Consider the following 26,490-nt stretch of genomic DNA (forward strand, 5'->3'; position numbering starts at 1 on the left):
GGTGATAGGGGTAGATCCTGGAATAGCCTTAGGACCCAAAGGGCAAGTAGAAGTTTGACAACATTAAGGACGTGGTTCACCTAGCAATGCAGCTGCTCAGGAGAGTGGTGGAAGGAGATATATCAGAGACCAAATGACCAGGAGCCTGTGTGCCAGGTTAAGGAACTGGGGCTAGATCCACGGGTGGGGAGTGGGGTAGAGGGGAACCACTGAAGTTGTTAAAATAAGAAATTCGTTAAGTCCACGAGGAAGGCAAAAGGCAAGACCAGAGAGCTGAACATAGGCCAGTTGGGGCCCAAATCAAGATGAGTGGACACTGCACCACTGCTATTTGGGCTGTCTGCTATGGATAGCATCCCTTGGGCACTGGCCCTCCCAAGGGAATACACAGGCCCTTCCAGGTTCCTTTGATTTTGTGCATTCCATGACAAGACCACATCCTGCACCCAGTTCTTAAGAATGGGCTGGTTTTAAAAAAAAAAAAAGAATGGACTGATTTCTTACACACTCCTGTTCACCCACCCCAAGCCTAGGTGTAAAAGTTGAGACTCCTAAATTTAGGGCAGACATTCTACTGGCAGCCTCACCCAGCACCCTGCTCTCTCCCGGGACTGGACTGGTCTGACGCAAAGGAATATATATGAATGCCTCCAAAATGACAGAGACAACTAAAGTGCCCTTCCCTCCAGGCCTCCATAGGCAGATGTGTCCACACTAGCTGTGACAATCTCCACAAAACCCCTGCCCCTTTTGATCAGAGTCCTAATGGGTTGATATTTTTCTGTGCTGGCCACATTGATTGGCTCCAGTCAGAGATCTTTGGAGGGGGTCTAGGGAGACAGCCATAATTCTTGGAGCTTCAGAACAAGCTCTGAGAATTCTGCTGTAGTGCTGAGAATGACCTCTCTCTGCCACTTTCCTAGGAGAGCCTTTGTGCCACTCTCTAGCAGCTCTGGGAGGGGAGGAGAGGGACATTCAGTTGTCCCCTTTGCCTACCTATGCAGACCCCTCCCTCCAACCCCTGGTTATTGAAGTCCTAAATTAATGTCTCCCCTTCTGGAGCTGTCTAGGTGTTGGAAGCATCTGGGCAAGATCCCTGTTCAAGAGCCTTTGGAAATAGTGTCCATCCCTCCAGAGTTCAGTGAGGCCCCAGGAAGCTGCTCCTGCCCAGTGGGAGGGGAAAGGTAGGTGAGGTGGCTTTGCACTGGCCCCAGGGCAGTTACTTGAGACTGCAGGGCAGCCTGGCCAAAGGATAAGCCCATCTCCTGTTGCATCAGATGCTTCTCTAGGGACCTGAGCGGGGAGCCTTTGCCAGGTCTTAATAGCTGCCCCATTGATCTGCCCCCCATCCACTGCCAGCAGCACCACCAGCCCTAGCTCAGCCTCCATGGAGCACTCAGGTTTCCCTCCTGGGGGCTGGTGTCAATCCAACTGGTTTCCCTCTGACCTGATGCTCACCACACGTGTCCCTAGGCCTGGGGGTGGGGAGAGGTTAGGCTTGATCGCCTCATTTCATGAGTGGCTGAATACAGCCCTTACTGCCTACCAGGAAAAGTGTCTGGGTGTTGTGGGGAGAGTGGTATTGCTCTCAAAAGACTATTGTTTCCTTTCAGTAAAATGGTATCTCCCTTCTGTTAATGTACATAAAATGCTTAATAGGGGACCTGGACTCACTTGAAAGGTGTTTTTCTTCTCTTGCAGTTTCTTCCTGCTGCTGCTTCTTGTGCGTCTTATATGACATATATATGGATTCATTCATTCTCTCTCCCCCTCTTCCTCCTCCCCTCCACTTCTGACAAAGCTGCCACCATTTTGTAAGGTAGCTTCTCTCCAAAACTAATAGGAAAATAAAAAGTTTTAGATAGCCATCACACAACCAACGTGGTCACCTTACTTCAGGTGGGGCAGTAAAGTCGAGTGAGAGGGACAGCTTAATAAACGTGGGGATACTCCTCCCATCTTACTCCATCCCGCTGTTAAAAAAAAAAAGGTCACTTTCTCTTTAAATGCAAATTATCTCCGCAAGCTCAGCTTCCACCCATTCGGCTCCCTAGTTGGAGAGTGCTGAGGGCGAAGGGAACCTGCACAGAAGCATCACTCCTGATCCCAAACCTCCAGGTCAGTTTCCCCCTTCGGCAGTGGGGGCGGGGGGCGGAATAACGAGGGTCTGAAGTTCCATTTTGGATCCTGGCTCCTGAACTGAGCTATCTATTTGGCTTTGGAGACTGATCGTGGGAAACAGATCCCAGATCGCCCCCAGCCATTCCTGGCCTGATCCAATTTTTCTATCGAGTTCCTAATTGGACCAAGCTGCTACTGGGAGAGGGATTTGAAGCGCTCTTACCTACTTTCAACCACACCCCCTCACTGCCAGCCAGCCTCGTGCCAATTTAAATGCTTATGCCTCCAGCGCCACCTCCATCCCAGAGTGCAGAGTCGGGCTTGGTGGTGGCTGCAGGGAGTGAGCAGCTTGGGGAAACCCCGTAAAGGGCTCTCAGAATTAGATGCGGTGGGCGGAGACCTGAGGCTGAGGGGGCGGGGCCGGGCGGCCGGCCGGCCGAGCGGTGCCAGCCTCGGGCTCAGCCTTTATTGCAGGCCCAGGCCGCCCGCTGCCCGACCACCCAGCCCACTCTGGCTGCAGCAGAAGCCTAGCAGGAACTTCCTGACTGGAGAGGGCCAAACGGCTGGAAGTCTGTCCCAGAGAACTTCTAGGAGTCGCCTGGTGTTTGCCACTGGGGGTGGGATGGAAAAGGAGGGATGCCGGTGTTGAAGTGCGTGGAATCCACACTGAGCCCTGCCCGCATGCCACGGCTTCTGGCCCTGCTGCCCATCCTCTGGGGGTTACTGCTTGACACTGGGGTCTTCCCAGGTGCCCCATCCACACTTTGGTTGCCTCCCATGCCGACAGGGTTTGTCAGCGTCTGTCCAGGCAGTTAATAAATAGAACGGAGGCTAATTAAGACAACCCTAATCCTCAGCAGGGCTCCTGCCAGCTCATATCCACCCTGTCTCCCCCTACGTTTCCTCTGCCAGCTCCACCCCCTCAGCTACAGGGACAGGAAACCCCAGGAGCAGCTGCAGCAGGAAAACAATGTCTGGTCCAGCCCTTCCAGGCTAAGGCTTGAGGGCAGGGTTGGGCAGGGAACCTGGGGTGGGCCACAGAAGGTCCTTCAGATACACATCCATGACCTCAGGAGTCGGTGCTGATAACTGACCTTCGCCATCCTGGACAGATGAGGGGGCAATTAGGTCTCAGGGCTGTCCTTTGCAGCTCTCAGGAGTTTCCAGGGAAAGGACGGCTTTAGCCCTTACTATTTCAGTGGGACTGCCTCCCTCCCAGGGCCTGAGGCCTAGCCAGCACCCAATGGAGGACAAGAAGAAGAAAAGGAGTCCCAAGCCCTGCCTGAGCCAGCCAGCCCAGCCCCCCAGCACACTACGCAGGGTCCCAGTGCCCACCAGCCACAGCGGCTCCTTGGCCCTGGGACTCCCTCATCTGCCATCCCCAAAGCAGCGGGCCAAATTCAAGAGGTGGGTACAGAAGGGAAGCAGGGTAAGGAGGGAGGGACCCCAAATCTGGACTGAGCCCTATGGGGAGGAAGGTAAAGGGGGCCTTAGCCTATAGTTACTAAGCAATTATCAAGGCTTTCCCTGGGGCTCCCCTCACCCTGGCTGACCCCTGAGAACTCAGACCTGGTCCCTACTCTCAAGAGTGTGGGGGAAAGTCCAGATCGGTCACTGGGATCACACAATGTGATGATACACCTTAGAGCAGGAGTAAGCCACACTTCCAGGAAGTGAGAGTCAGAGAAGGGTGTTGGCACCCTGGAGAGGGAGAATGTTCCGAGCTGAGGGGCTTGCCTGGCAGAAGTATGGAAGAAAAATATTGCCTGGAAGGCTCTGGGAACTGCAGGCGCTTTGGTGGTCCTGGAGTGTCATGAGGCAGGAAATGATGAGGGGGTACTCAGGTGTACAACTTGAATTCTCTGCTTAATTTTTTTAATGATTGAAAATTTGCCTTCTACCTTATAATATGTCTGTGTTTGTTTCCCACTAAACACGTGTTCTTTCTCCGATCAATCACTTTGTTTCTCTGTGCCTTTGCACACCAGCTGCCTGCAAGGCATGTTTGGGGCTGCCAGAATGGGGTGTCAGAAGCTCAGGGCTGGGGCAGGAGAGGCCGGGGGGTGGCAGGCAGGCTGGGATGGTCATTCAGTGCTATCCTGAAGGCAATGGAAAATTCAAAAAAAACATAGACGAGAGGCAGAAAGATATTTTGGGGAGAGATAAGATGGCTCTCATGGCAATAAGGGATTACTGTCCCCAAATTCACTGAGGCCCAGTGAGGACAAGTGATTCACCCAGGGTCGCAGGAGGAATGAGTGAAGGGCTCAGACAGGAACTCAGGAGCCCTGTTCTAGGCATGGCTCTGATTGCATCATTGGCAGAAAAAGACTTCTTTGACCTCTTACCCTCACCCCTCCGCACCCACTCCCTTCCCTTTACCCATCCCAGTGGCCAGGACAGGGCCAGAAGAACAAACATCCACTTATGTTGATGAGTGGATAGAAGGATGAATTAGTGCATAGACAGATGGTACCGGGGGTACCTGACTGCCCTGCCCCTACCCTGTGACCATGGCCATGCCCACCCACCCAGGGCAGGAAAGGAGAAATGCCGCCCAGTGCTGGCCGGAGGTGGGGGCGGCCCTGCAGGCACCCCCCTGCAGCACTCGTTCCTGACTGAGGTGACCGATGTCTATGAGATGGAGGGGGGGCTGCTGAACTTGCTCAATGATTTCCACTCAGGCCGACTGCAGGCCTTCGGTGAGTCCTGGGGGCAGCGCTTAGAGGGCATGTGGGTGAATATGGGTGGTCTCCGAGGCTTGGCTGGGTCCAGGGTCCCAAGCTCGCTCCCAGAGCTAACAGGTGCTGTCCAGGGAAGGAATGCTCCTTTGAGCAGTTGGAGCACGTCCGGGAGATGCAGGAGAAGCTGGCCCGGCTGCACTTCAGCTTGGACGTGTGTGGGGAAGAGGAGGAGGAGGAGGAAGAGGATGGGGTCACCGAGGGGCTGCCTGAGGAGCAGAAGAAGACGATGGCTGACCGCAACTTGGACCAGCTACTTAGCAATGTGGGTCAGGGCTGGATGCTTCAGTTCCTAGGGGCACCAGGGGTGGGGGAGGTAAATGCTTCTAAGACCATTCCTGGCCCCTGGGTGAAAAGATGGGGGTGCATGGAGCCAAAAGCTCTGGGCCTCTCAACCCCTACCATAAGATGAAACCTACAGCATCTGGAGTTGGCCTGGTGCCCCTTCTGACAGAAACCTCCCTTTCTCTTTCTGTTGACAGCTGGAAGATCTTAGTAATTCTATGTATCCTTTCCAGGGAACCTGACAATGTGTATTTGTGTACGTGTGTGCACGCCTCCCAGAGAAAAAATTAGCTTCCACCGTCCCATCACCATCCGGGAATATTTACATATAACCAACATTCTCACCTCTTTCAGTCCTACTGAGTCAAAATTAGCCACAAGCTGCCCCCACTCAGGTAGAGGGCTGCAGAAAGAATTCTCCAAATATTAGGAGAAAGGTGGTTGCAGGGGATATATTTTACCTACTTATCAATATCTTTTCAAGTACCCATCCATGGCAAAACTCGTCTAATGTCTTCCTACTCTTTCAGCACTGAACAATTATTTGTACTGACTTAGATTATCTCCGTATCTAGTCCTAGTCGGAAGTTGTGCAAATGCACACACCTTCATGATCTACACCAAAAGCGTAGTGGGTAAGCCACCTAGCACAAAAGGGCAGGCAAGAACTGCAACTCCATACCATGGACCACTCGGGAGTCCCAGGCCCCCGCCCCTTTGCACAATTGGGGAAATTAGACCTGTACAGGTTGGGAAAATAGGGCTGGAAGGACCGCGGTCCAAAGCGTCACAATCCTTGACTGGCACAGACAGAAGCTGCACCTGGCCGAGAACGCCGAGCCTGAGGAGCCGTCAGCTGTGTAGGCTCATTCCCTTCAAACTGTGACTTTTTACGGACTCGACTGTGTGTTCCGCGGCCCCCCAGGTGCTATGGGGGAGGGGGGTAATGGATGGAATTAAACCAGAAAGAAAGAAAGCGACTCCGTGTCCTCCCTGCCCCCACTGCGCCCTTACTCAGCAGGGTCGCCCGGGCACCAGCTACCTGGGGGCCGCCCCTGAGCAACACACTTCCGGTTCGGCAGGTCCCTCTTGTGGGGCTGGATTCCCGCGGGCATCTCTGGAGTGGGAGTTGCGGCCCGGCGCCAGCCTTGTCTAGCCCGCGCGGGAGCCGGATGGTCACCGTGGAGATGGCGGGGCGGGGCCTGCGCTAGCTAGTGCGCGGCGCGGGCCAGTGACGCACTGCGCAAGCGCCGGGCCAGCGGGTCGGTCAGCGGACGCCCGGATGGAGCTGGAGCGGTTGGTTCGGAAGGTGACGACGCTGCAGGTGCGGGGTGGGCAGGGTGCACACGATTACTACCCGACTGGGACCTTCGGACGAAATGAGGCCGTCACGTTTAGTTACCTACTCGCGTGCTCGCCTCTGAAGGTACCCACCCACCCCCACCAGCCTAAAAATGCTGGGACCCACGGACCCTCACACGCTCCTGTGGGATCAGGGAAATGGCCAGAAGGGCCTTAAGTCCAAGAGGTGGATTCAGTCCAGCACACTCCCTCGAACCCCCCGGGGCCCTAACGTACAGCATCACATTCTTTCCCCGGGGCAGGGTCTCCTCTTGCAGTCACTGGAATGACCTCTGCAGGAGAATTCTCCAAGATGCCCCTATGTTGCAGTGGTAAGGGTTTTCTTCCCCTCGTTCTCCACACCAGGCCTGCGTCCGGGGCTTCTTAGTCCGACGCCAGTTCCAGAGTCTTCGAGCTGAGTATGAGGCTATTGTACAAGAAATCGAGGGTGATCTGGGCACGCTTCAGTGGACTCAGGGCTGGATTCCCAAGCCCAGATTTCTCCCGAAGGTAGTACATACCCCAGGGGTAAAGGGGAGGGGAAGGAGGGCCCTCGGCAGGGACTCAAGGGAATGGTAGATCCCCCACCCTTCCTGCTGACAAGCTTTTCTCAATAGAAAAGGCAGCGGACTCATCTCCTCACACCCCAGTCCTTAATCCTCAGCAACCTGTATGCTAAATCATGGTACCCAGACACTTGGAGGGCTTAGCCTTGGAGCTCATACCTCTCTGACTGATTTTCTCAGAAGGCAAAATCCCATCAGACCTGGAAAGCCAGAGAGAGGGTACCAAGTCCAAAGGAACTATGGAGCCACTTCCCATGTAAAGAACCTGAGAAAGAGGCCATCTGGGAGGAGATGATACTGAAGAAGTCTGGAGAGAGCTCAGCAAACTCAGGCAGTCTTCCCTTCAGAGATGACAGCCCATGGCTTCAGGATGAGCAGAACAGGAAGACCAGGAAACTGAGCCAAGGAGAGACCAGAGACATGTCAAGGATGGACAACCCAGGTACCTCTCTCCCTAGGTCAGGGCAAGCCCCTGACCCTCCCTGGGCCTCAGCTTTCTTATCTGAAAAGTGAAAGACTTGTGCTAGAAAAGCTGCATCCCTTTCCTTCTTCCCTCTGCCTTGCTTGAGGCAACTCATGGGTGGGCAGGGGGAGCATGCCAGGAGCTCATGCTAGGCCAGTGCCTAGTGTCTGCCTTCTCGAGGCTTTCTCTCTCCATTCTTCCCTCCTTTGCAGAAGCTGAAGGTCCAAGACTGCCCCAGAGCCAGACTGAGCTCCAGGAGCTCCAGTACCACCACAGCCACTTGGCCATGGAGCTGCTGTGGCTACAGCAGGCCATCAATAGCCGTAAGGAGGTAGGCACCAACTTGGAGCCCTTTCTGCACATTTAGGGCCAAGGGTGGGGGTTTGGGAAAAGCCTCCTGCCATGCCGAAGCAGGCCTGCCTGGTACAGTGTCTGTTCTCTTCCTCAATAGTACCTAGTTCTCAAACAAACACTGAGATCAACAGAGGTGAACCAGACCAGAGACGAGCCCAGCATGTGCCCAGACCACAGGGGACAGGGCTGTGAGAAAGCTGGGCCACAACCAAGCCTACCACTGGAAGACCAGTCCTACAGAGATGGGACCACTGGAGAGCCAGACCACATGGGTGACTCCTGCTGGAGACTCAAATCACAACCCCATAAATCCCCAGAAAGACTGGCCACTACAGACAAAACCACTGCTAGGGCCAAATACAGGGACCCATGCTACAGGGGGACTGGACCACAGCTGCCCACATTGTCAGATAACCAGACTACAGGGAAGGGGCTCACCAAAGAGCCAGACTGTGGAGAACAGACCTTTGGAGGGAGCTGCCACAGCTGACAAAAGTTCTGGAGGACCAGTCCCCCAAAGGCCTCAAACCTAGGGGCTACTGTTCTGAAAAGGCCAGGACACAGCTATGTGCACTTTATGAGGGCTCAGACATCAAAGACAAGTCTCCCAGAGGGCCAGACCAAAAACAGCCTGATTGCCAAAGAGCTGGGCCACAAGAGTTGGGTCTCTCAGGGGACCAAATCATCCGGGATGGGTCTTTGGCAGAGTATGGTGGCCTGGATCTCTGGAAGGCTAAACCACCCAAGGGCCAGACCAGCAGTGATAAAAGCTCTAGAGATAGAACCTCCAATGAATCTATCCATGAAGGATGGAAAAACGAGAAGACTTGGGGATCTACCATGGGGATCAAAGCCACCTGAGAAACTGTCTTCCACTAGAGAGGACCACTGGAGGATCATACTGTGGAAAGCAAGACCACCAGGGTAGATCCTGGGGAATCAGGGAGGACCAGGTTCCAAAGGGATGCTATGAAAAGGCAATGAGGGAGACAGGATCTCCTCCTAGCTCCTTGGTACCAGCTCTACCCCCTGCCCCTGGCCATTGAGACCTGGCTAATGAGACCAAGAGAAGCTAAAGCACAGGGCTGGTACCAGCAGAGAGAGAAGAGGGAGGACACTCTCATCCTTTGCCTGTGGTTCAGTTCACATTTTGGGACTTACCTGGGGTAAATAAAGTTGGGGGGCCAGACAGAGAATAAAGGTTTTTCTTAGACTCTGAGCCTGGTTGCATTCATCTTCTGCCTCTGGTCAGGACAGACCCTGGACTCTCCTGTTTGCTTCCTGCTGACATGGGGCATCTTCCCCACAGCTGGCTGGTAGCTACAGCCCAGGAGTACACTAGCCATCCTTGGGGAACTGCCCTGAAAGCTGATCTTCCTTTAAGCTCACCCCTTGGGCTGCAGAGTAACAGGGAGGCTCTTAAGATTATCTCTCCTTCCCCCTAGTATTGGAACGTCTGTGTTTCAGTGTTATTTCTGCCACTGCCTCTCTCGCTGAGCCCCAGGGTCATCTTTCATATATAGTGATCAGACCTGCCCTACTGTTGTGAGGCTCCCCTAAGAGCAGAGTGGATGAGACCCTGAATGCAGACAGATCTGCCTGTGGAGGCTCTCCATGCCTTTCTGGGTGAGAGAGCAGGACTCCACCTCAGATTGGCACTCCTCCCAGCCCTGCCTTGGTTGCCTGGCAACAGCTGTGCGTCTCTAGCTGAGGATACGCTATGGCAGGTGGCAGTCCAGCAGCCAAGAAGGTAGTAGTGTACCGGAATGGGGACCCCTTCTCCCCAGGCCACCAGCTGGTGGTGACTCAACGACGCTTCCCCACCCTGGAGGCCTTCCTCTGTGAGGTAACATCGGCTGTGCAGGCCCCACTGGCTGTGCGTGCTCTCTACACGCCTTGTCATGGCCACCCTGTCACCAACCTGGCGGACCTGCGGAATGGAGGGCAGTATGTGGCTGCTGGCTTCGAACGATTCTGCAAGCTTCCGTGAGTGGGCTGGGGCTGGTCAGAGCCTAGGGAGTGGGTAACAGCAACCACACTTGTTCAGCATTTACTGTATATCTCCTGGAATACAGCAATCCTATGAAGGGGGTGGTCTTATCTCCATCCTTTGGAAGGAGAAATCAGGGTAGTGAAATAGCCTGCCTAAGAGTACACAAGTAACAGAAGTGGAGCCACAGGTTCAAGTCGAAGTCTGACACTGATGTTCATGCCCATCATAGAGCCAGGACCAACCAGTGAGAACATTTTGAACCTCTTTTTCCAAAGGCTCTTCTTTTTTTTGTTTGTTTTTTTTAGGGGGGGGTAATTAGGTTTATTAATTTTTATTGGAGGTACTGCGGACTGAACCCAGGACCTAGTGCATGCTAAGCACAAACTCTACCACTGAGCTATACCCTCCCCTGCTTCAAAGGGTCTTGATTGGATCCTCTACCACCAAATACTCCATCCATCATTTCCTCCCTGCCGTGTTTAGGTATCCCATGCTTTCCACTAGGCTGGGATCACCCTTTACAGGGTGAGTGGAGCTGTGCTTTCCAAGATGGGAGAATAATTTGAGTATCTGAACTTCCAAATCGGATCTGGCTTCCAGGTCCTGCTCCGCTCTCAGCTGAGGTTGCTCGCTGCTGTAACGTATGGAACAAGGAGTTGAGAGCTAGAGAGGCTTAGAATCTGGGCTATGTCACTTCTGTGTTATTTAGGTGAGTCACTTAACTCAATCTCATACAAAATGAGATAATACCACCTACCTCATGAAAGAGAAAATTACTGAGATACAGTAGGATCTCAACCTTTAATCTTGTGGCTTGAGACCCCAGTCTGGATGTTCAGCCTGATACAGGGCCTAAGGCAGGCTCAGGGGGAGGGTATAGCTTAGCAGGCACAAGGTACTGGATTCAATCCCCAGTACCTCCATTAAAAAAAAAAAAAAAGTCTCTTAAGGCAAGTTCACACGTCAGCATGTTTCTGGACTGAGATGACAGACTATTCCAACAGGGAGACCTGGTGAGCTAGGTCCCAGCCCTGCACTCGCAGCTGCCAGGCTGTTGAGGTCCTAGGCTTCCCAAGATGACCTGCGACCTATCTATCCTTTCAGCTATCTACCCTCTGGAGGGAAGGATCCAGGTGGGAAGAGCAGCAGACCACCAGTGAGTCCTGGGAGAGGCCGGCCCTCAGCACTCTGTTCTCCACCCCCTCCGGGGACTGCCCCCAGTTTGGTCTGGGAAGGCAGGGGCTCTGGAAGCAGCAGATTGGCCTCTCTCCAAACCTACTCTGGAGCAGCTGCTAGCCTTCCTAGGGGTGGAGGATTTCAAGACACTATTCTTTGCTCCTTTTCCAGCCTTTTACTTATCTCTAGGCTGTAGTTCTCAAAGGAAAGAGGAAGCTGTAAAACATAGAGGGGGCGAGAGGGGGCAAGGAACGTGACTTAGGTGAGGTAGAAGCACCCTTTGGTGAAAGATGTCACCAGTCCCATCCCTCCTTGCCCTCTCTTCTGCCCCAGTCTGGTTCCTTTTCCTTACCCTACCCACCTTGGACTGACCTACCCTGACCAAAGGCCTCAGCTCTCTCCTGACTTGGGTTTCAGGGTCCTCCCATGACTCACCAGTTGTGTGGCGGGGCCCTTGGACGGCGGCCACCTGCAGGTTCCCCCTGCTACATCCAGTGAGTGCCCGTGTCAGAGATTTTTGTTTCAGTGAGACCAAGAAAATGGGGGTGGATTTGTTCCAGGAGCCCCTGGTCACCGGTGGGGTTATAAAAAGTCCAGCATGCTTGGTGGGTGAAAATGGACCAATGCACTGGTCCTTGGCCCATCTTCTGGCCCCTGTGCCACCCCTCATCCTCTCACACCATTACCAGGCTGCTCTTTGTCCCAGTGTGTTCAGGAATGGGGACCTGTTAAGTCCCCCATTTAGCCTGAAGCTGCCCCAGGCTGCCAGCGAGGACTGGGAAGCAGTGTTGAAGCTCCTGACCAAGAAGGTGAAATTACAGAGCGGGACTGTGTGCAAGTGAGTCTGGGGACTGGGGAGACCTGAAAGTCCCCAAAGGGAGCCTCCCTTCTGGTTTTGGCTGTTCTCAAAAATGAAAAGGCAAAAGGAAAGCATGTTTCCCGAAATGGGACTTCTTTCTGTGCCACAGAGAGAGAGGCCCCTCCAGCCCAGCCCTCGGAGCCAGGACAGAGCCTGGTGTCCGGAGGGCCAGCAGCCAAAAGGCACTTTGGAATAGTTGTACCCATCCCCTCATAATCTGCTGAATATGAAGATGCATCTTGTTCACTGGCCCTTATCTGCTCACCTCTCTCTCCCAGACTCTGCACCCTGGAGGGGCTCCCGCTGTCAGCAAGGGAGGCTCTGGTGAGTGGCCATTACTATGTGGCTGTTGGAGAGGATGAATTCAAGGCCCTCCCCTACCTGGAGCTGCTAGTGCCCAGCCCCTCACTGCCCAGGGGATGCTGGTACGTACGTGTGAGGTGGAAGGGTAGCAGGTTAGAGCAGAGGACCCCACCCTGACTCTGTGTCCTCCTCGGCCTATTATAAACCCTTTCTTTTTTCATTGCAGGCATCCCCCAGACCCAAGGTCCAGGCCCCACAAGCAGGGGGTAGGCGATGCAGCAGGCCACGGGGGTGGGAAAGAAAGGGGGTGACCAGCTGAGTCCTCCTCCAGCTCAGGCTCTGATCTTCTCTCACTGCATCCTCTCAATAATCTCGTGAAATAGAGATTATTATTCCCATTTTCCAGAGGAGAGGCTAAGTTGAGAGGAGTGAAGTAATTTGTTCAATGTAACACAGTTATTGACATGGGCCAGATCAGAACCTGGTCTGAAAGCCAGCTCATCTGGGCTCTATGAAGATCTTCAGGACTCTGAATTGCTGGACCTAATGTCTTCTTGCCAGGTTGGATGCTGGGAGAAAGAACCAGCATATCTGGCACAGCAGGGTCCAAAGATGGTTACCAGCTTCCCGTCTTATCCTAAGCCTGAGCCCTCCCAAGAGATGAGCCAGTGCACATTGAGTGGGGGTTAGAGGGATACAGCCTGGTTTCATTGGGCATCTTCAGTACCAGGCACCACCTGCTGTGCCCTGGATAAGGCAACCTGATGGGAAGAGGGAGCAGGGAGGGGGGATGCAGGTTATGAGGGTGGACAGCATCTCTTCTCCCAAGCTCCCACAGGCACCAGGGGCATTCAAGCCTGGACTGGGAGTAGACAAGGTAAGGACAGCTAGCAGCCACGGCCCAAGCCCTGTGTTCCCTCTGCAGGCCCATGGCCACAGGGCACAGGCATCCCAGTCCTCTCCAAAGGAAGCCAGCCAAATTGAGCCATCTGCTTTCTATGCCAGACCCCAGCAGGCCATTCAGCCAAGAAGCATGCTGCCTACTCTCTCCTTTCTATCAGGTGAGGGGACCCCAGAATCCAAGGCCTTCTTAGCCAACCCTCTGACAGTGACATAGGATGGGCCCTGCTATGATGGGGGAGGTCCGTGGGGAAGAACGCCCAGGTTCAGAGCCGCTCCTGACCTTAGCACAACTGTCTCCTACTCCTCCATGTGCATATCCAGTCTCTTGTCTCTTCACAGGGATTTGGCTTATGAAAAGAAGCAGGTGGAAACTCAAAGCAATGACATTGCAGGGGTGGGATTTGGAAGGCATGGGGATGGGGATCAAAAGCCTGCCTCTCAACTGAGCTGCCAACCTCTGAGGTCATGAGGGATGCGGAATGAGGCTGGGGGAGGCAAGGGGGCTGGTAGACAAGGTCAAGGAAAGCATGCTGAGGGCTCCTCAGCCTGGGCATCAGCCTGTTGCCTCCCACATCAGGAGTCAAGGGAGTGTATGGAGCTCCCCACCCAAGGAAGGAGACGGCAGGGGCCCAGGAAGTAGCAGATGATGAGGACACCTGGACCGAGGAACTCTTAGATCAGGTGTGCTGGGGCTGGAAGCCATATGTTGGGACTGGAGTTCTGAGCTGGAAACCAGCAGCCCTGGGTCCCAGAGACAGTTCTCTCTTGAGACTGTGAGTAGACCTCTTAAACTCTCAGAGTCTGACTTCCTACCTTGTTAAATGAAAGGGCAGATCCTAATTTCTAGTCTTTTCCTTTTCTGGGGTCAGGAAACTCAAGACTAAGGGCTGGGGGCTGGGCATGGGGTGCTAATGGCTTCATTCTGTATGGCCTTCTGCCTCCTCCAGAGGGCAGCCCAGATAGTGGAAGAGGCCCTGTTCCTGGAAAACCAGCCTGGGGCTGGGGCAGCTATCTCAGCCTCGGCCTCTGCTCCACCATCTTGAGAGCCTCAGCTCTGACCAGGAACTGAGGACGGCCACTCTGCAGCCACCTTTTATCCTCAGCCTCCAGAGGCCTGTTCTCCAGGACCCAGCACATCCCCTGGGCTCACAGGGTACACAGAAGCTCCCTCAGTCCCACCCTTCTGCTCCTAAACCCATAGCCCAGTCTTCCCTTCCTCTCTGAGCAGAGCAGCCCCAGCCACAGAGGCCATTTCTTTATGAGGTTCTCTGGCCAGAGAAAGGAGTGGTCAACTGAGCTTGGGGGAGAGACCACAAACTTGGGAGCAGGTCTGTCACAATAAAAGAATACTTACTAACCTCCATCTGTTTACCACAGATTTATTACAGACTACTGCTCGCCAGGCATTGCTCCACATGCTGAAGTCAGCCATGCAGGGCCCACAGGTATCTTATCTGTTTGAGGGCAGCAGGCAGCAGAGAATTTCCAACCATCCTTCGGGAGGGTCAGCCAGCTCATCTCCCCTACATCTGCCATTCTTAGGCACCCTTCCCTCAGTTCCCTCCTCAGCCAGTCAAGGCTGAGCCCTGGAGACTTCCGGTTTGCATTTCTGGCTCAAAGACAGCTGGCCCTCTCCCTGCTGGGGTTGTATAGGCCATCAACCATGCCACTGGGATAGTCCAGATTAGGCCACAGTCACACAGGCAGGGCTGGGGACCTGACATGACAGCAGGCAGACTGCTGCTGGGGAAGAAAGGTTGCTGAGGGTGAGTGTGAAGTCTCTGGTGCTAAATCCAAGCAGCTGAATAGCACTTGAAAGTTACCAAACCCTTTCACTCTTGTTCGCTTACAGTGAGCCATGAGGTAGCTATCTTCCCAGAGATGAGGAAGCTGTGGCCCAGAGGCTGGTGGGGAGGGGAGGGAAGGGTTAAGTCCACATGCTCACTGCCTCTACCTCCTGGCCTTGGGGCTTCCTGGAGACAGCAGGGCTGGAGGGTGGTGATGGCCCACTCAAAGCGTAGATGGGTGCCCCTGGGTCTTGTTCACTGAGCTTGTGATGCAGAGTGAAATTCCTGCCACGGTGAGCACCATACCTGTGAATGCTCCTGGGACAACAGGCAGAAAGTGAGGGGCTCTGAGACCAGCCATGCCAGCAGGAGCTGGTGCAGGGCTGAGGGAAAGGCTCAGAGAGGGAAGGAAACTCTGATGGCCACAAAGAAGGAGGAGAGCTGCAGAGGAAAGGGGCAGGGTGGGAGAAGAGCCTCTCCTGACCCAGCCATGGGAGATGGCTCTGGAAAACACTAACCCAGGGGTGTCAAGACCCAAGTAGTGGCTTCCCACACTTGCAGTGGCCCGACTTACGTTTTCCACCAATATCTTCTCCAAGGACCTTCCCAACAATCAGTGTAAAGACGATGGCCAGAGAGTTACTGATGGGCACAGCTAGAGTCAGATCTGAGTGATCAGAATGAAAAGAATCTCTAAGACACAAAAAATATCCTTCTAGGCACCAAACAGTTTTCATTACATCATCAAGATAGTCATTTAAAAAGGACATCTCATGTGACGATTTCAGTAAAATATATTAAAATGCCAAATTATTTTAAGTCTTAAAAAAAAAAGGTATCTCATGATCCCATTTCCCAGATGACGTCACAGCAAAGCTCAGGATTCAAACCCAGGCCTCCTGACTCCAAATTCAGTGCTCCCTCAGGATTTCAGCACAAAGACCTGAACTACAAGGTCTGGTACCACCTTGGTTTGCTGGTAAGGATGAGGTCTTTGCACTCAAGGAAAGCTCCTGTGATCTCCAGGACATCCGAACAGACAGGCACCCAAAACCCAAAGGATGCAGCTGCATGAGCCCAATAACACCAAACACAGGCACCATTTATCAAGCACAAGTTACATGCTGGGTGCTTTGTGTAACATCTCATTAATCTTCACAAGAGCGCTGCCCAGAGAACATTCTCATCATTCTGCATAGATAAAGGAAACAAATGCTCAAAGACATCAAGTCACATAAATTGAGGCAAATTGAGGACTTGAGCCAAGGTCTGCCTGACCCCAAAGCCTGTGCCCTTATTGAATTAAATGGATATGGACAAATCAAAACAGCAGGTGAAGCATATTTTGTTTCTGTATCAACTCAGGCTCGGGCCTGATGGAGTTACAGAAGAGAAAAAATGTCAGAGGTAGGAAGCCAAGTCCAGGAGAGGCCCCACAGGGCTGGGCCTTAGGTAGAGGCCACCAGAGTCCAGGATCTGTTCTTTAGTTTTGAAGCTCCAAGGGACTGACTCCCAATAAACAAACTTTAAAAAGACTAATGGAGCTAGCAACACTGTTATCTTAAAATTTACACTAAATTTTCTGTACTTAAAACTTTTTAAGAGGATAGATCTTATGTTAAGTGTTCTTAAACATGTACAACAACGACAAAAACGAATGGATAAATCAGAAGCTGAGTTACTCGTTTGCAAGACTCATAAGTGCCAGGCAGGCTGCTCATGTTGGCTCTCCAGAACATTCTTTCCCAGCACTCCCAGGCCTCACTTGCTTCAGGGAGAGGAGAGAACTGTGCAGCAACTCATCCCCTGCCTTAGCCATCCAAGAAATTGACACATCTGCTACCTACTCAGAGCTCCTTCCTGAAGCCTGCATACCTGACATCAAATGCCATGGCTGCTAAGGCTAGTTTGCAGCAGGAGATGGGGGAGGCAAGCAGCGGGTGCAGTGGAAGAGCATGGGCGCTGGAGGGAGGCAGACCTAGGTTTCCCTATGCAACTGTGGTTAGGCCAAACACTCTGAGCCTGTCCCCGACGGACGCGTAAAACAGGAATAGCAAGATAACATCTCCTGACAGCAGGGTTGTTGTAAGATGAAATGTGATCACGTGTGTATAGTCCCTGGCTAAATATGTCCTTAGTAAATAGTGACCACTGTTGTGACTGTTAGAATTGGGGGACATTAAAGGATAGAGGCAGGGTAGATGGTAAGCTAACAGGAACTTAAAATTCCAATTTGCTCAAAACTTGGTAAATGGCTAACTGCAGTCAGCTGGCCAGAGAGTTCAGCATTCTTGGGCAGCACGGAGTGCCAGAGGCTTTCAAACTTTCTTTTAAATCAAGTTTTCTGAGAAGCCCAAAATGTAAAACAGATGAAAGTGGAGTGACTCCAGGTGATACTGAGGTGGCAGGTATGGAGGTCGGCCTATCCCTGCACCACCCCCACAGCCTCTGAGGGGTTTCCCAGAACTATGTGGGGCCCAAACTCCCCTAAGTCCCTGGGACACTGGGGTGAGACTCTAGGGGAGGTGAAACCGCAGCAGGAGAACTCACAGCAAATTTCAAGAGCATAAACTTTAGTAACACATGGCTTCAAATCCTTCTGTACTGACAAGCTATGGGACTTAAAGAGAGATGAAAGAAGTTGCCCAAAGTTTTTATAACTTCATCTCCTAAGTGGAGATATTCATGCTGACTTCATAGGGTCATGATGAGAAATGAGATGCATAAAGTCAAGACAGTATCTAATGTTGGAGAGGGCAGTCAACAACAATGGGGGAAAGGAAATTTGTATTTATTGAGGTCCTCCTGGTACAGTGTGCACCAGGTACTCTGCTAGATGCTTCTCATACACTGGATCTAGTCCTCTCAGTGCTAGAAGCTGACTGTACAAAATCAAGGTTCCAATAAGGGACTCGCTCAAGGTCAAGCAGATAGCAAGCAGTGGAAACCAGCCATTGGCACAGCAAAATGAACCTTCTTTCCTCCACTGCCGCTGCACAAGACTGCCAGGTTTCACACAAACCCTGGTGCCTGGCAGCATGATCATAGGCAGCCCACTGTGCCCCTACTGCCCAGGGAAGAGGGTGCAACGAGAGAACCAGAGATGGTGGGCTCTCCCTCACTCAAGGCAACAAGGTGTTTTAGATACCCTCCCCAAAGAGACTCTTCGGGTGGCTTCCACCACTAAGCATAGCAGTTCTAAGCAGAGACCCACCTGTTGATGCTAAGGTGAGGTAGTAGAGAAGGGAGCCACACTGATTGAGGAAAAAGGGCATCAGGTACTAGAAACAGAATAAAACTTCAGTCAGTGTGATTACTTAACTGAGCAGTGTTGCCGTCTTTGAGCTTCGAGATTGGACGGAGGGGTAGCTATAAGGGCCTAGGGAGCCCTAAGCCCTCTGAAAAGGAGCTTTCCAGAGCACAGTGTAAGTCACTGACTGAACTCCATGCCTTTGCCTTGAAGGCCCTCTCCCTTAGCCCTGCTAGATCCTGTCCTCCCCATCCTGCAAGTCCCTGAGTGTCAATGTCACTCCCTCCAAAGGGCTTCCTTTGGCCCCGGAGCTCCAGCCTCCCTCCTCTGAACTCACACAGCACTTTATCTGTACCTCTCTCAAAACCCTTAGCCCTGAGAGGCGGTTGTGTCTATGTCCTGTCTTTCTCACTAGCCTACACTGGCAGCCTTGAGGTCAGAGGTAGTTCTTCAAATCCTTCCTTATCTCCTCCTTCCCAGGACAAATTTCAGCCCCAAGCCCTCCCTCCTGAAAGGTCTGTTGGAGGGATCACATAAGCAAATATTAATAATAGCAGCCATAGATTGAGCCCTAATTACGTACTAGGCCCAATGCTAAGTGCTTTTAGTGACTCACCTCACTTAATCCTCTCAATTGCCCTATAGAATAGTTACCTATATTATTCCCATTTTACAGATGATGAAACTGAGGCTCAGGGTGGACAAGGGACTCATCCCAAATTCGGACCCAGACCTGCTTGACTTCTGAAACCAAATTCTTAGCGGCTAACCCCTAGAGCGGGGTCACTCACAGACGCACCTCAGTATTCAAGAAGAGGGTCTTCATCTCCTGCAGCAACTGCCGGGCCCAGGTCCGCTCATGAACCTGCTGCAGGCGGGAGGAGGCCCGCTTCAGCAGCGGCTGTGTGCCACCCCACAGAGCGGCCACCAGCACCAGAGCCAGCACCTGCCCTGGATGGAGATGTGAGTGACACCCCCGCCGCCCCACCGCTCCGCCGCCCGCCAAGCCCCAGCCCTCTTCCGGCCTCCCCTCTCCAGCCAGCCGCCCCCACATCCCTCCTTCGCTCTCCGACGCCCCGGGTGCGATTGGCGGGTAGGACAGACCCCGAGAGGCCGGGGAGACAGATCCAGGAGCCCACGTTGGGGGTTGTAGTCGGGGTCGGGGTTAGGTGGCGGAGTTGGAGTAGGAAATGAACTCCAGGTAAGAGTCGTGAAGCCGGGGGAGAGGCAGAGTGGGAGCGGGACCCTCCTGCCCACCCAGGGTCGCCGCCATGGCAACGCCGCTCCTCTCCACTTCCGGGAACGAAGGGGAGGAGGCCCGTAATCCGGAAGTGGCGCCAAAGCCTCTTCCGGTCTCATTCACTTTGCCGCTTCCCTCGCGTCACCGCAGGGATGGTGAGTTCTCTTGCGTTCGGGGTGTTACGTGGGGATCCCTGCCGGGGCTGGGGCCGATTCTGGGCGCTGACACTCCCATCCTATCCCCACAGAAGCCGATCCTGCTGCAGGGCCATGAGCGGTCCATTACTCAGATTAAGTACAACCGCGAAGGAGACCTCCTCTTCACGGTGGCCAAGGACCCTGTGAGCTTCGGCGGAAGGGCGGGCTGGCGGGACCATGCGGAGAGGGTCTGGGAGGGGGCAAGTTCATTCTGCTGGGGCGAAGAGTGAACAACCCAGTTTTGCCACGAGAGAGAAACCAAAGAATCGACATTCTGAGAAATAAGAGAGACCATTCCAGGGTTAGGTGGCGAGAACGTTAAACCGGGAGAGGTGGAAAAGAGCTCAGTTGTTGGTAGGAAGAGGGGGTAGCCGAGAAGAAAAACGGAGAGACCATGGTGGAAGGGGGACGGGACGAGGGTCAGCTCACTCACGGGGCGGGGAGAACAAACTATTCTACAAGGATAGGGGAGCTGACCACCTGTAGAAGGAGAAAGCTGATCCTTGGGCGGCAGGGGACACAGAGGCCTTAATGAAGATGACCCTGATCTCATTTCAGTCAGCCCTTTTGGGCTCCATCCTGCCACTCAGTGCAAACAGCCCCTGACAGTAATGCCTTTTGAGACACCTGCATATGGAGGAAGTTAACTCTAGTGGCGAAAAGTGGGAGCTCTGAAACCAAACAGACCTGATTTGAATCCTGAGTCCCTTATTCACTAGCAGTGTAACTTTAAGCATGTCGTTTAACCTTTATAAACTTTTTAAGTGTCCCTTTTTACAAAACATGGGTAAAAATACTACCTCCCTCATGGGATTGTCTTTAAGATTTAATGAGATTATTCAAGGAGGGAGCTTCGCACAGTACCTGCTGTGTGTGCGTTCCTAATTAATGTTAGTCACTTATATTTTAAATGTTTTAGATATCATTTTATTGGAGCCTCACAGCTACCCTTTGAAGAAGGCATTATTGTCATGGCCATTTTACAGATGGGAAAACTGAAGTTCCAAGGGGAGAAGCACTAATTTTGAGATAATACAGTGAGATAGTAGCAGAGCAGGGACTGGAACCCAGGCTTCCCTACTGCCAACTGCTCCCATTTGGACAGAACACCAAAGCTACTCTTTTTCTAGGCTGGCACTCAACTTGGCTTTTTGTTCTTTTGAGGGCTTAGGAGTCTGGGGAGGAGCTGAGATAGTGGCAAATGGAGACTTTGTGCAAGCCTCCTGGCTCCCTGCTGCTTACCTGCAGGAAGGAGGAGAATCCAGGAGTTGGTCTTTTTACCAGCGATCTGCTGTTTCTCAAGAGATGAGCAGGAGAGGGCAGAATCTGGCCTGGTTAGAGGCTGCCAGGGTTCCTGGGGCAAAATAGGAGACCATTGCTCTTCCAGGGATGTGTATCATTCTGTCACGTTGTCGTTGACTCCTTCAGATTGTCAATGTATGGTACTCTGTGAATGGTGAGAGGCTGGGCACCTACATGGGCCATACCGGAGCTGTGTGGTGTGTGGATGCCGACTGTATCCTTGTCTCTGCCCTGAGTCTTTGCTCCCAGGGTCTGCCAGCAATGGAGAGGCTGCTGACTTGGAGTTGGGAGTTTGGGATACTCCCATGGGTCTAGAATATGATACCAGCCTCCTACTCCTTGGTCTGTTCACTGGTTGGGGGAACATTTAGAACATGAATGTTCCAGATGAGGAGGTTAGAATGTTCTGCGGTAAGAGAGGAAGAAAGGCTCTCTGGGGCTGAATAGGGAGGTGATTCAGTTGGCCTTCCAAGAGGACAAGGGCTCAGGTGAACTCAGTCATGTTTCTTAACACCCTCTTCAGGGGACACCAAGCATGTCCTCACTGGCTCAGCTGACAACAGCTGTCGTCTTTGGGACTGTGAAACAGGTAAGCCTGGACCCTTCACTTTTTTAACAAACAGTGAGGACCTACGGTACACTTGTTTAGGTGAACAGGTTCTGGGGAAATAGAGATAAATCCCGAGATGGTTCCTAGTCTAGGGAGGAAGAGACAGACAAGAAAATAAGGAAGACAGACGGGAAAAGAGGCACTCCAGTGAGATCTAAGCCATGTTAGAGGAAGCAAAGAGTACCGTGGATGGCCAGATGGGGCACAACTGACTGCCTGGAACGGGGATGGGAGCAGCCTGGGAAGGTTTCCCAAGGTAAATGTCATATGAGCTGAGGTTTAAAGGATGAGAAGGAGGTCATCACTTTGGCACCTGCAGGGATGAAAGCATGGCAAGTGTCATATCCAAGTCATCTGATCTGGCAGGAGCTCCTGCCTCTTGGGGGTTGAAATAGACAGCAGTGGAGATGACAAGGCAGGCTGGAGCCAGCACAGGCCTTGAATGCCAACTCCGGAGCATGGCTTTGTTCTATAGGACTTGGCATGCTGTGGAGGTCCCTGAGCAGGGAAGAGCGTGTTTAGCTTTAGCCAGCTCCGCAGCAGTGGGAGAGCATTGGAAGAACAGACAGAAGACAGGGGAGCCTCTTAAGCCACTCCATTTAGTAAATATTTACTGGACACACAGTTCTCTCCTAGGTCTGTGCTGGGCACAGAGGACACACAGAGAAGTTAGAGCAGGTCTTCACTGTGAAGGAGCACATTCTGAGGCAGAGACAAATGTAATGCAATCCTCTATAAGTGCCACCATGGCAGTCTGAGGAGGGACTGTGGGGAAGAAGTTAAAAGGCTTGAGCCAAAGCCCAGCAGGGAGGAGGAGGAGGGTGAGGGGCTGGAGTCGCTAGCACAGGAGGAAGAGTGAGATGTGACAATAGGCATGTGTAGAGGGTGTCCATCCTGAGATGGCAGTGGGCAAGGGGTAGCCCAGACTCTGCCTGTCCCCAGGGAAGCAGCTGGCCCTACTCAAGACTAATTCAGCTGTCCGGACCTGTGGCTTTGACTTTGGGGGCAATATCATCATGTTCTCCACGGACAAGCAGATGGGCTACCAGTGCTTCGTGAGCTTCTTTGACCTGCGGGATCCGAGCCAGATCGGTGAGCCGGCACTGGGGCTCAGGACTAGGGTTGAGGTGAAGGGCGCAGCTCCAGAGCCCAGGGCCTGATATCTGCTGCCCCACACAGACAGCAATGAGCCCTATATGAAGATCCCTTGCAACGACTCCAAGATCACCAGCGCCGTTTGGGGGCCCCTCGGAGAGTGCATCATTGCAGGCCACGAGGGCGGAGAGCTCAACCAGTATAGTGCCAAGGTAATGGGGTCGGTGGGGCTAAGCCCATCAGAAGGATTCCCTGCAAGAGGCAGGATAAGCCCTGTGGTTAAGAGCAAGGGTTGGATTCATGTTCAGATTTCACCACATTCTAATTATGTGATCTTGGGCAAATGCATAACTTCACGGAGCCTGTTTATCTGTAAGATGTTTCAAGGACCAAATGACATTAGGTATTTGAAAACCTTGTCACAGAGTACTCAGGCTGTGTTACTGATGATCATAGTTAAGCATTTTCCTGCACCTGGGGAGACAGACTCACAGACAGCTAGCACATGAGTCAGATTGTGAGTTGTGCCACCATAGAGGTCTCAACCAAGTACAGAAAGTGCCCTCTGTCACAGAGACGGTGGCAGGTACATTAAGCCCTGAAGAATAAATGGAGCTTTGGACGTTCCACAGACAAAAGGAGCAGCATGTGCAAAGACACAGAGTTAAGGGAGTGGGCGGATTCTTCAGGAGAGTCTGGTATCATTGGAATGCGGTGTTGAGGAAGGTAGGCAAGGAGTAGGCTGTTTGAGTGTCAGGAGATAAAGGCTTGTGATTTTCCCTTAGGTAGTGGGGAATCTTCAAATGGTTATGGATGATTAGAGTTGCTCTTTAGAAACGTTCTGCAGGCTGCAGTTTGGAGAATGGACATAAACTAGGCAATAGCCACAGAGACGTGGAGTACCAGATAGTCAAGAGGCATTCAGGGCTGACTGATGAAATGGAGGATTAGGGAAAGGGAAAAGTCCCGGCTGCCTCAGATTTCAGTTGTGGGTGCCTGGGTTTCTGGGGAGTGCTGTGCTGGAATGTGATACCATAAAGGTTAATCAGTCACTCAGCCAGCTCTGACTGTGGTCCACTAAGGTAACGGGCCTACTTGGAGGAAGGGAATGGGAACCAAGGTCAGAGATCTAAATTAATGCTTCATGTAGCTCAAGTGGTAGAACACATACTTAGCATGCATGAGGTCCTGGGTTCAATCCCCAGTCCTCCATTAAAAAAAAAAAACAACTAATAATATAGTAAATTAAATAGACCTAATGATCTCCCCCCCAAACAAACAAACAAACAAAATAACACTGGATGCTAGCAAACAGTGGAGCTGATGTGGGCTGCAGGTAGGCCTGACTGCAAAACTGGTACTTGTTCTGCAAGATGTAGGAGCCAGATACGTCCCTACTGTGTGTCCAAATTAATGGAGGACATAAGCATAATTCTTCCCTCATAATAGGTAAAATAATTCAGGAAAGAAAGTGACAGTTTTCTGAGGGTCTCTGTGTGAGGCCTAATGCTTAAGGCGTTTGAGTCATCTAACAAATGTGTACAGAGCATAGCCCAGGTGCCCAGGTGTCACACACAGTCAATAAGACCCAGTCCCAGTATCCTTACAGTGACCCTGGGGGCCTTTAATAATCTTGTTTTCTAGATAGAGAAATTGAGGCACACAGAAGCACTTTTAAAGGCAGACTCTAAAGCTCTTTGTATTACACAGTCTAGCAGGTTGTTTAGTGGGAAGGGAAATCAGGAGATGAAGTGGCCCTTTGAGAAGACCTAAAAAAAGATGAATGTGCCCGGTTCCCATGAACTGTGACCAAGATCCTACAAGAGAAGGGGATACGTGCTGTCTCTTTACCTCTTACTGGTCTCCAACAAGTCACATCACCTCTGGATCTTAGTTTCTACCTTTGAAAATTTCTGTTAAAATACCCACTTCATAGGATTGTTGTGAGGATTAAAGGAAATAGGTGGTAAGTGCTCAGCACAACACTTGGCAAATAGAGCCATTCAATAAGTATTTGTTGGAAGAGGATTAAATGGAAATTGCTGTGCTGTTACACAATGATTAATTAATAGTTCTGTAGATTTGTCACCATAAGCATGTGTTTTTTCGAGGGACAGGCTTGGTCTTGGGAGTGGGAGTAAATGCTGACTCAGGGATACTGAGGCAAGCCCAACCCAGACTTCCCCTCCCATTTGTTAATGGGACAAGAAACAGCATAGACCCTTTGCTGAACAGTGGGGGTCGAGCTGGTCAGAGCATTGTTCTTCTTCCTTCCACAGTCTGGAGAGGTATTGGTGAATGTTAAGGAGCACTCCCGGCAGATCAATGACATCCAGTTATCCAGGGACATGACCATGTTTGTCACTGCATCCAAGGACAACACAGCCAAGGTGAGCCTGGGCAAGGAGTCTGGTGGGGCTTCTCCCACCCTCCTGCATGACTCTCAACTTGCCCGACTTCCCAAGAAGTCTCCTTTTACAGATTCCTCGTCATCTTCTCTCTCTAGCTCTTTGACTCCACAACCCTTGAACACCAGAAGACTTTCCGGACAGAACGTCCCGTCAACTCAGCTGCCCTCTCTCCCAACTATGATCATGTAAGAGAACCCCAGTCAAGCTTCCTATCAAAGCCTCAGAATGCTTCTAAGATCTAGCTGTCTGTCTAGCAATTAAGAAAGGAACTCTGGGGGGGTATAGTGTCAGGCAGAGAGGAAATGCCCAGAGCAAAAACAAGGCTGAATGACTGGGAAGCCCCAGGGGACAGGGCAGGAGGTGGCTGAAGGATCTGTTTGTTCCTTACCCTTGGTGTCTTCCCCGTCTGATGTGGGAGATTTTAAAGGCTTATAGGGTGGTGGGAAAACAGAAAATGGACTTGCCTGTGCTTTGGGCCTGTCTAGAGTTTCTTCTGCCCTTCAGGTGGTGCTGGGCGGTGGTCAGGAAGCCATGGATGTAACCACTACCTCCACTAGGATTGGCAAGTTCGAGGCCAGGTAAAGGGGGAAGGAGCTCTTCCAGACCGAGATATCATGAAATGTCTTTCATGATGGACAAAAACGTACAAGGAGACCTCCCTTAATTCATTGGCTGCTAGGAAGTACAGCCAATTTGTGGCCCTCCTGTGACGAGTGAATAAAATAGTTAAGAACATGAACTCTCTTGCTCTGAAGCCCTACACAGCATTGTAGTTCTCTCTGCCGTTATCCTTGACTATAAAATGGGGACAATGATAATATACTTACCTCATAAAACTGCAGATTAAATAAGTTAATAGTTGTTAAGCTCTTAGAGCACTGTCCAGCACATAGTAGGGAAGACTTTTGGGTCCAGTCTTCCCCCAACTTTGTCTTGTTTCATTCATTTTCATTTCCCCTTGTCCCACTTTCCCCACTTTGTGGTTTGCATTTGAGAAGATACCTCTGACCACTTTGGAAGGAGGTGGAGAATGAATTAACTGTGCCATCCCACCCCACCCTACCACCCACCTCTCCTCCAGGTTCTTCCACTTGGCCTTTGAAGAAGAGTTTGGAAGAGTCAAGGGCCACTTCGGACCTATCAACAGCGTTGCCTTCCATCCTGATGGCAAGAGGTAGGGCTCGGTGAAGGAGGCTGAGCTCAGCCCTGGTCTGCCCGCTCTGCCCCTTTCCCATGCCCTGCCCCCCCAGGCTTATCTCCCCCAGGGCAGGCATCTGACTGGGCCCTGGCTGTCTCTTTCCAGCTACAGCAGCGGCGGAGAAGATGGTTATGTCCGCATCCACTACTTTGACCCACAGTACTTTGAGTTTGAGTTTGAGGCTTAAGAAGCTGGATCTCCATCTGGGCCAGGGTCACAGAAGGTTTCAGACTCCAAGAAATAAATTAGTTTGGAAATAAATGATTTCTGATCAGATATTTTTATGGGGCCTGTC

General features: G+C 52.1%; 5 protein-coding genes across 11 annotated transcripts; 4 read left to right on the forward strand and 1 right to left on the reverse strand.

Annotated features, from left to right (window-relative positions):
- The first annotated feature begins 2,037 nt into the window (after positions 1-2,037).
- CCDC28B (coiled-coil domain containing 28B) lies at positions 2,038-6,123 on the forward strand. Of its 4 annotated transcripts, XM_006176229.3 has the most exons (6): positions 2,038-2,118; positions 3,341-3,528; positions 4,657-4,823; positions 4,937-5,127; positions 5,345-5,367; positions 5,957-6,123. In XM_006176229.3, the coding sequence occupies exons 2-6, from the start codon at positions 3,365-3,367 to the stop codon at positions 6,009-6,011; spliced, it is 600 nt and encodes a 199-aa protein (XP_006176291.1). In that variant the 5' UTR covers positions 2,038-2,118; positions 3,341-3,364; the 3' UTR covers positions 6,012-6,123. The 4 variants fall into 4 exon arrangements, with proteins under 4 accessions (XP_006176291.1, XP_014407416.1, XP_014407417.1 ...); XM_014551930.2 differs by having other exon boundaries at positions 4,657-5,127; XM_014551931.2 differs by having other exon boundaries at positions 2,045-2,118; positions 3,321-3,528; positions 4,657-5,127.
- A 299-nt stretch (positions 6,124-6,422) lies between these two features.
- IQCC (IQ motif containing C) lies at positions 6,423-9,090 on the forward strand. Its single transcript, XM_014551932.2, is given in 7 exon segments — positions 6,423-6,573; positions 6,855-6,998; positions 7,235-7,496; positions 7,730-7,848; positions 7,969-8,350; positions 8,353-8,699; positions 8,701-9,090. Coding segments are annotated over 7 exon segments (1,497 nt in total). The 5' UTR covers positions 6,423-6,429; the 3' UTR covers positions 8,800-9,090.
- On the reverse strand, positions 6,779-19,531 carry TMEM234 (transmembrane protein 234). 4 transcript variants are annotated; one of them, XR_004325489.1, is made up of 6 exons: positions 19,247-19,531; positions 18,942-19,088; positions 18,107-18,173; positions 15,467-15,559; positions 15,060-15,210; positions 6,779-6,915 (listed from the first exon to the last, which is right to left on the reverse strand). XR_004325489.1 is itself a non-coding variant. In XM_032495801.1 (5 exons), exons 1-5 carry the CDS (start codon positions 19,499-19,501, stop codon positions 15,116-15,118), a joined length of 657 nt encoding a protein of 218 aa, XP_032351692.1. In that variant the 5' UTR covers positions 19,502-19,531; the 3' UTR covers positions 14,469-15,115. The 4 variants fall into 4 exon arrangements, 2 of the variants coding, with proteins under 2 accessions (XP_032351692.1, XP_032351694.1); XR_004325488.1 differs by lacking the exon at positions 6,779-6,915 and adding an exon at positions 7,319-7,450; XM_032495801.1 differs by lacking the exon at positions 6,779-6,915 and having other exon boundaries at positions 14,469-15,210.
- On the forward strand, positions 9,584-14,428 carry DCDC2B (doublecortin domain containing 2B). The gene is made up of 9 exons (XM_006176197.3): positions 9,584-9,857; positions 10,969-11,020; positions 11,458-11,534; positions 11,747-11,878; positions 12,178-12,324; positions 12,429-12,468; positions 13,128-13,263; positions 13,683-13,786; positions 14,053-14,428. Exons 1-9 carry the CDS (start codon positions 9,592-9,594, stop codon positions 14,146-14,148), a joined length of 1,050 nt encoding a protein of 349 aa, XP_006176259.2. The 5' UTR covers positions 9,584-9,591; the 3' UTR covers positions 14,149-14,428.
- EIF3I (eukaryotic translation initiation factor 3 subunit I) lies at positions 19,392-26,473 on the forward strand. The gene is made up of 11 exons (XM_014551937.2): positions 19,392-19,537; positions 19,630-19,722; positions 21,008-21,095; positions 21,405-21,470; positions 22,434-22,583; positions 22,671-22,798; positions 24,866-24,976; positions 25,093-25,182; positions 25,502-25,575; positions 26,079-26,171; positions 26,301-26,473. The coding sequence occupies exons 1-11, from the start codon at positions 19,535-19,537 to the stop codon at positions 26,380-26,382; spliced, it is 978 nt and encodes a 325-aa protein (XP_014407423.1). The 5' UTR covers positions 19,392-19,534; the 3' UTR covers positions 26,383-26,473.
- The last annotated feature ends 17 nt before the right edge of the window (positions 26,474-26,490 follow it).

This window comes from Camelus ferus, chromosome 13, assembly GCF_009834535.1.
Source record: "Camelus ferus isolate YT-003-E chromosome 13, BCGSAC_Cfer_1.0, whole genome shotgun sequence".
Classification (NCBI taxonomy): Eukaryota; Metazoa; Chordata; class Mammalia; order Artiodactyla; family Camelidae; genus Camelus; species Camelus ferus.